At 36.7% G+C, this 8,784-nt stretch overlaps 1 protein-coding gene across 3 annotated transcripts in view; it reads left to right on the top strand.

Annotated features, from left to right (window-relative positions):
• The window catches only part of EXOC6 (exocyst complex component 6), a 52,496-nt gene that overhangs the window by 23,488 nt on the left and 20,224 nt on the right, over positions 1-8,784 (top strand). For all 3 annotated transcript variants that reach the window (XM_035897273.1, XM_035897272.1, XM_035897274.1), the window contains exons 15-17: positions 2,754-2,863; positions 3,890-4,001; positions 5,606-5,740. In XM_035897273.1, the coding sequence (XP_035753166.1) occupies positions 2,754-2,863; positions 3,890-4,001; positions 5,606-5,740 (357 nt within the window). The remainder of the gene's footprint in view (positions 1-2,753; positions 2,864-3,889; positions 4,002-5,605; positions 5,741-8,784) is intronic.

Below are 8,784 nucleotides of genomic sequence, written 5' to 3'. Positions count from 1 at the left end.
AGGCCAGTGTAACAGCTGCTTTTCATTAATACAGTATTGCAGTGAAGATGAAAAATTAAAGGTGAGCTTTATGCTGATGTTTGAATAAGACTCCAGAGTGCTTGCTGGATGCTTTTCTCCATCAAATTCATTTACTTAGCCATTATAATAGTAAAATAAGATAAACACAATGTAAATCCCTTACAGTGTTGGAAGTATGCCACACCCCAAATGCTATTTAGCATGACATACTTTGCTAATAAATTGCAGAGATTTTAACTTGCACTAAATAATTTTATCTGCTAGCCTCTCTCACTCTGATGTATCAGCATGCATGTGTGGATGTTACTTGTGTAGACATGTGTGGTTACATATATGTATGATTAATATGAAGTTTTGGCTCTTATTCACTAGTAGGGAGGTGTATCCAATATTTCATTTTGGTTTATGACACAGAGAGGGGTTTCTATTTCATAGTGAGCAACACTTCTTGTAGATATTTTATGGGTGGAATCTCACTGATGGTTTTTGGGCCATTGAGCTTGAGAGTAAAGCTGGGAATCAGGCTGGATTCTGTTCTGAACTCTATCGATGACCAGCTGCATGGTGCTGGTAAATCTCTTTGTCCATGGTAATTTATCTGTAAAGCAGGGATAATATTTTTTCACGTATCTCTGAAAAAGAGCTTTGAAACCTGTATGTGAAGCAGAAGGACGTCATTAGCAATAAGGCAGTCTGAGGGTTTTGGTTTTTTTTTTTTTGCAAATTTTGAAGCAGTTTAGTTGAGTTCAAATTTAGCAAAGGGGCAGAAGTCTCAAAGATAATTTTGTTCCTGAAAGTTTTGTCAACTAGGCAGTGGGATAGAGGAGAAAGAATCATTTAAGTATCCTTGTTGAAAGAAAGACTGCAGTGTTACCTTATGTGTTACTAGATAGCAGGAAATCCACATGGAGGGAAAACTATAAATACTCTGACATCACTTCTGGTGGTTGCTGTTTATAATCTCATTCACTTCACCTCTCTCTTGCTGCTTCAGGCTATAAGGCACTGGGAGGTCCTATTGGGTAGGTTAATTTAATCTACATTTTGATGTTTTAAAAAAATATTAAAATAGATGTGTAAGTTCAGGCTAGTCGCTGAAGGAGCCTGTGTAGTTGACAGAGAGGAATAGACACCCCAGAGGGCTAATTCCATTTGCTGCATCTCTGATGCATTTTACAGATTAAGGGGAATTTCACCTTTGAAAATGTCTGTTTCTCTCCATTTAGTATAGAAAGAGATGAATGTGAGTGAGTGTTTCATTTTAAACTGTAGGTTAGGATGAATCGCCCTCACATTTTACAGGTAAGTTTATCATAGGTATTGCTTGCAGCACATTAGGCAGAATTATGACCAGAACCTACTAGATTTTTATCATAGCAAATCCAATCTGACTGGACAAAATGGTCTTGTCTGTTCTCTGCTGTTTAGTTCGAATGTGCCAAACTATCATGGTTTGATTATATCATCTAATTTTACTCCTTTTCTGTATTTAGAAGTGAAACAATTGGCTTGTATCTCTGTTTTTTTTTCTTGCTGCCTACTCTAATAAGCAGACAGAAAGTGTGTCCTCCTGTATTGGCCAGACACTGTAGAGGATAAAGAATTGCTTCTCTTAAATTGTTGAATATATGAATGTTGAAACTCAAGCCCTGCTAACAGAATATTGTAACGATCTGAAATAGTTGTATGTAATAGTTTTGTTTATGTGTAAAAAATTAATTGCTTAAATCAGATGAACACGTTTGAAGTAAATGTTATTGTTAAATGTTTGCTATCACTGTTGAATGACACAAAAGCCTGGCACTTACACCACATAATTGTCACACAACCTAATGTTAAATAAGGAGGTATGATTAGAGAATGTCAAGGTAATCTGGTTTGTCTTGGGTTTTTTTAAGACACAGATGTTAAGCTATTGTTGATTAATGCTTTTTATTTTTTTAGAGAAATGGAATTCTCCAGGGAGGACGCCAGTTGTTAATTATTTTTCTCATGTGTTAGTCATAGAGTAAACAGGAAATTAATTGTTTTGTGGATTTTGAAAATTATGTATTCAGTGCACAAATATCTATTTGGTATGATTTAATTGAATGAATTTCTTTTTGCCCTCCCAAATACAATATCAGCTTTAAAATGGAAGTAAGAAGCATGATGTTATTCTTACAGACTACTAGTATTTCCCACATGTTAATTGAAATTGTTGGAATTAATTCAAACTGCTTTGGTTTTGTGAGCTATTGAGACAAAGTAAATATATGACACTAGATATACATGCTTGAATATAATCAAGATGCTTTGAAAATCACAGATGTACTGAACATCTCGATTTTATTTTTTTTTTGCACTGCTTTCTTTGGCAAAAAAATGTTTGCATTTTTGAACCTCTCATCCAACTTACATCTATATTGTTCAGATTAAAAGTGGTTTGAGACCTGTTTTTTAATGTGTGTTTGTAAATTGTGTTCTACAGAGGCATCTTAAATTACATAACATCTCCAAACTTCATTGTAATTTAAATAAGTGATAAAGTTCTATTTTGCTTTTAAGCTATTTAAACAGATGTAGAAATCAGCCCAATGCATACCACTGTTTTTATCTGATGAAAACCAAAAAGCTTAAGATAGATTAAAATATTGATAGTGTTAAGTGGCTTTCTAATAGTTGCGTTTAATACCAAGCTCTCCTTAGAATCAGTTTCAAGTGTAAGATAATACTATCTTTTATTTTCACAGCAATCCTTTCCAAAGAAGCTTCCAATGTCTCAGTCAGTGCCTCAGATTTATATCCAGGTTAAGGAATTCATTTATGCAAGCCTTAAGTTTTCAGAGTCACTTCACCGCAGGTAAGCTGAAAGTATCAGGAATGTGACTGTAAGGTAACCTGTAACTTCCAGGTGACCTAAAAATATATATTAAATTAAAAATATTTTTTCTTGTGTGCTTGTTTCATAATTTACATATGCAAATCTTTATATTTAATCTATTATTCCCAATGCTATAGCATATATTTCATATGTGTGTGTATACAGAGTGTACAATATGAGTATGTCTGTATGGGTGAAGGTAGCTGGGCATGGTAAACAGTCTAAAACACTGCTGGTTTTTTTTTTAAACAGTGTTCACTGGTTTGAATAATCTAGAGATTTTATTTATTTAACAAAGCATGTAAGATTTGAAAAATATACTTTGGTACTGACCATTTCAGAAATAATTGTGTAGCATCCCTGATTACTTCAAATGGTCTTTCCTTTCTTGGATTGAAGCAATGATTTCTCCTGCAACAAAATGTGCTGTCTGCATGCTCATTCCCTCTTCCATCCCACCTTTTTTTGATGGTATACGTCACAATTCTCCCATTTCCTTTCCTCATGTGGCCTTTAAAAGCTTAGTTTTAATTACATAAAATAACATTCATAGATCTGAAATCTGGAAGGTATTCATGGCTGGTCACCCAATTCTGCACTGTTAAAGATGTAAATGACTCGCTTTCACACATTCTTAATTGATACTGTTTATAAATTACACGTACTAATGAGCACATGTTGACCTCCTCAGTAACTCATTAAAATCCACAAATTACTCTTTCTGAACTGCTGTGTCAATAAACGTGCCCAAAATCTTAAAAAAAAAAAAAAAAAAAAAAAAAAAAAGGGTTTGCTTCAGTGTTGAAATTCAGTTAATGGATAATTTGGTAAGTGAGAGAGGTGTTCTGTGTGTTGGAGCACAGAAGACTTGGAACAACCAGAAATTAAATGCACATTCTTAACATGAAAAGTTCACCTTGCAGGGGAAAAAATAAAAATATTAAGTATTGCTGTCGAAGTATTGTCATATACAGCATAGTTATAAAAATAAACATTTTTTTTCAGCTCAACAGAAATAGATGATATGCTCAGAAAATCTACAAATTTGCTGCTTACAAGAACTCTAAGTAGTTGTTTACAGAACCTAATTAAGAAACCTCATATAGGTTTAACTGAGGTAAGTTTTTAAAACACATACTCAAAACTGTGTTTTTTAAGACAACTAGTGATAAAACTATTTTTGTAAATGTAGACATACCGTGTTATTAAGATCTGTGTAAGAAAAACAAGTAGTGTTTGCTTTAAAATTGAAAATTTAAAGAGGTGAAAAATTAATTATAAAAAAGTATTGACATCTGTTACATAAATAATAACAATACAGTGTTGGGTCTAGATGGAAGTATATTTATGCAGGGATGCCTTTTGAGAGAGAGATGACAATTAAAGAGTTTTGTCTCCTGTATGATAAACAGAGATTTGCAAGAAATAAGCCAAAGACTCTGACTTCTTTGGTTGCATGGTTTGTGTGTTCTGCTCCTGTCTAGCAATTAGTAGCACATTGCTGAGTTTCTTTTCCTCCTATAAAAAAAAGGTGTGGGAGAAGAAAACCTCTCTCACATGAACTCTGTAAAGTTTCAGAGTGAACTTATCAGATCAAGAAATCTAAAATCTCAAGTTCACTCTAACACATGAAACCTTTTCCACAGTAATTGCATTTACAGTATTTTAGTAGGTTTGTGCATGTTCTTTCTTCGTCAGGACTCTTGGTTTAATTTGTTTATTGGACAGAATAAAACAGGGCAAGACGGTGAATCTGAACATTCACTGCAGGTACACACAATGTCAGGAGACAGCAGGTACCTACCGAAACATGCTGAGAAGGATTTAGACTGTTGCCGTTAGAGCAGTGTTACGTCATATTGAATGTTGTTTTTAAACTGCAAGAACCTCTTGTATAGATGAAATCAAGAAGAAGAAGTTGAGGAAAGAGCTCTATAAATCATATATTGCCATGTTAATAAGACAAGCCATACAAGTTTTCTGAGATGTAGATGTCTATGTTCTTGAAATTGGTACAGGAATATTTTCAAGGATACGAAAATAAATTCACTAGTATTTTTTGAGGTGTTTCATTGTCAAGTCTATATGTTCTATGAGAAAAATGTTAAAAAGAGAAAACTTATTTTACCAAGCATTACATTAGTGTTCATTAAAACAGTGTGCAGTGAGAATTAAGATATAATATACTGATATTTCAGTTACCATGCATTATGTATGTTGTCTAATTTGTGAACTGAATGTGAATGCACATCCTGCTCAGAAAAACATTTATATCATGTCCGAGCAGATTTTTATCATTGTTGGGGGGAAGGAGGTGGCAACCTTATTTTTGAAATTCCTTAATTTCAGAATGCATCATTCTGCAGACAATATTGTGAAATATTTTTTTAATAGCAGTATTTTTTTTTAATTATTTTTATGGTACAAATTAGTGATTTGCTTTTGGAAATATATTTTCCTTTATTTTCCCTTTTTTGATTCTAAAATATCCGACGCTGAGTAGGTGTCTGCTGTCTTAATTTTTTAAATGGCATCATTTGTATGTAAACCGTAGTATTGCTCCTTAGTGGCATTTGAAAGCAAACTAGAAAACTAGCAGGTAATTGATGGTAACCTGGAATACTGTAATGAATTTCTGGTAGTATTGTTGCTGAAAGAAGTAACCATTTACAATGGGTGATACAGAAAGGATTTTTACAAGTTTTTTTTTGTCTCTTGTAGCTTGTTCAAATCATCATAAACACAACACACCTGGAACAAGCCTGTAAATACCTTGAGGATTTTATATCTAACATTACAAATATTTCACAAGTGACTGTTCATACTGCAAGACTTTATGGACTTTCTACATTTAAGGTGTGGTATATGTCATCTGTTATATGACTATGTCTGAAAAGTTACATTAAAATCACTATAAATGAAGCATTTTAAAACAAAAGGGGGTGAAGGCAAAGCTGCACACTTTCTCTTTTTTCACTCCAAAACAATTCTGAACTGTTAAGAACTGAGTTGTAACACTGAGCAGATAAACGCTGATTTTTATGTTATCGATATGATCTGAAATATGTCAGTATGTGAGAAGCATCAGTATTCTCTTTTAGATCCATCTTTTATTAAGTTACGAAATTACATGCTAAGCTCAACTGCACCAGAAGCTTTCAACAGATGAAACTCCAGTTTGTGTAACATCTCCCCTTTCTGAATGGAATCGAGCAAAACATCTAGTTTAATCTAAAATGTTTTTTATTTGTTTTTATTCTATGATAGAAATATTTTGTGGCATATTTTCAAATTGTGTCACTTAGTAATATAAAAGCAGTATTAATGGGCTACAAAGCATAAATTCTGTCCCTCTCCACAATATTACTCAAAAGGCCTTAGTCCTTTTCCAGTTGTAAGGTAGCATGTGTGGTGTTAATGAGAAACCTGCACATAAAAATGAAATTGCCCAAGACAACTATACAGATAATGTCAGGTAACTCAAGATGACTGAGATTTATCCCTAAGATAAATTAGTCAAAACTGATCCTTGCTCAGGCTGTTTTATGTCATAATGACCTTAGTAAGCTCTCAAACAAGATCCCAACAGCTACTGAGTGCAAAGATGGTTTGGTCTCGGGCCACTGAATAGCCCTTGCACCAGAAATCCTCCTGTGCTGTGGCACTGGGGACACGTTTAGAGATGCGTAGAGATCCTTCATGCTCTGGTGGTGGTTGAGTGCCAGGTACTTCTTTCCAGTACCAGATGGTTGTGTACATCAAACAACCAGATTTTGTTATTCCTATACATAAAATATGGCAGAAATTATTTCATTGACTGAGTCTGGCTGAGTTAGCTTTTTTGGTTTAGAATAGAAGCAAATGTGTGTGCCTGGGGGGTGGTTTGGGGTTTTCTTTCTGTGGCGGGTTGACCCTGGCTGGACACCAGGTGCCATCCCTCCCCTCCTCAGCGGGACAGGGGAGAGAAAATATAACGAAAGGCTCATGGGTTTGGATAAGGACAGGGAAAGATCATCCACCAGTTACTGTCGTGGGTAAAACGGACTTGACTTTGGGGAAAATTAATTTAATTTATTACCAATCAAATCAGAGAAGGATTATGAGAAATAAACCCAATTAAAGAACTTTCCCCCTGCTCCTCCCTTCTTCCCAGGCTTAACTTTACTCCCAGTTTTCTCCTCCCCACCAGTGGTGCAGAGGGATGGGGAATGGGGATTGAGGTCAGTTCATCATGTCATTTCTGCTGCTCCTTCCTCCTCAGGGGAGGACTCCTCACACTCTACCCGGCTCCAGCCTGCGCAGACAGTCCTCCACGAGCTGCTCCAGCGTGGGTCCTTCCCACAGGCTGCAGTTCTTCACAAACTGCTCCAGCATGGGTCCATCATTTCCACGGGGTGCAGTCCTTCAGGAGCAGACTGCTCCAGCGTGGGTCCCCTGCGGGGTCACAGTCCTGCTAGCAAACCTTCTCCAGTGTGGGCTCCTCTCTCCATGGGCCCACAGGTCCTGCCAGGAGCCTGCTCTAGCGTGGGCTTTCCACAGGGTCATAGCCTTCTTCGGGCACATCCCCCTGCTGCAGGTGCAGATCTGCCCCCCATGGGCCTCCATGGGCTGCAGGGGGACAGCCTGCCCCCACCATGGGCTGCACCAGGGGCTGCAGGGGAATCTCTGCTCCAGCACCTGGAGCACCTCCTGGCCCTCCTCCTACACTGACGTTGGTGTCTGCAGGGCTGTTTTCTCTCACATCCTCTCACTTCTCTCTCTGTCTGGCTACTGTTCTGCCACAGTTTTTTTTTTTTTCCTTCTTAAGTATGTTATCACAGAGGTGCTACCACCATTGCATACGGACTCAGCCTTGGCCAGTGGCTGTTCTGGAGCCGACTCGCATTGGCTCTGTTGGACATAGGAGAAGCTTCTGACAGCTTCTCACAGAAGCCATCCCTGTAGCCCCTCCGCTACCAAAACCTTGCCATGCAAACCCAATACACTGTCTGAAGAAAACATTCTCACAGCAGAACAATCTTGTGTAGGTTACCTTGTGCTGTTAATTCAGCCAGTGCATTGCCTTCTTAGTCACTTGGGGCTTCTGTACAGAAATTTTTAAAAGAGAAACAAAACAAATCAAAAAGTCGTCAGAGCAGCTGCAACTTGAACTTTAGGTATTTGGGGTTTTTTTCAGTGTACATTGAAACAAAGGAGGGTGATTTCTTGTATTTATGGGATAAAGAGGACTAATCCCATTGAGAGTAGTTCTGTTTTCTGTACTTTACTTTTTCTCTTGATGTAATATGTAGCCTATCCTATGATAATATCCCCTCTGGCATAGGTGTTAAAAGGTGGGTGAGGTGGAATAAGACATCATCATTGCAAGATGCTTCATATTTCCAGTTGATTGCCAAAAATTTTCCCATTAATTGTCATTTGTTTTGTTAAGGATTTAATGAATAAGGCAAGACAGAAAGGTTTTGGCCTAGCAATTGTAGTTAGGTTACCATTGCCCTACCAGTAGTTTTACTAATTTTGCCCTGTCCTTAAGATCTAGGCTGCCTAGTTTGGTTGTTGTGTACTGATAGAGCACGTGTGTCTTTGAATTCATGTATCTATAGATACTTTTGTGTAAGGTCAGTCCATAAGCTTTTTAACATTCAGAGAAAGCACTTAATGCAGCCATCATCTTTGATTTCATTAAGGGGTAATATGTTCTTTATCTTTGAATTTCACTTAATAAGTGCAGTTGAAAGTTTGCGTTATATTTTGTGCTGATTGCTTATGCTGTAAACTGTGTTTAACTATCCTATAAACTAAGTTCTGTTGGAGGGAATCACAGAATATTATATGTGTGTTTAGTGAGCTTAGTATCTATGTACTGTGGAAAAATACAGAATGAATGCTGACAAACACAT

Source organism: Egretta garzetta, unplaced genomic scaffold (assembly GCF_000687185.1).
Source record: "Egretta garzetta isolate BGI_Z169 unplaced genomic scaffold, ASM68718v1 scaffold56, whole genome shotgun sequence".
In the NCBI taxonomy this organism is placed as follows: domain Eukaryota; kingdom Metazoa; phylum Chordata; class Aves; order Pelecaniformes; family Ardeidae; genus Egretta; species Egretta garzetta.
The sequence above is the reverse complement of the archived record's forward strand: the minus strand, read 5'-3'. Positions and strand labels throughout refer to the sequence as shown.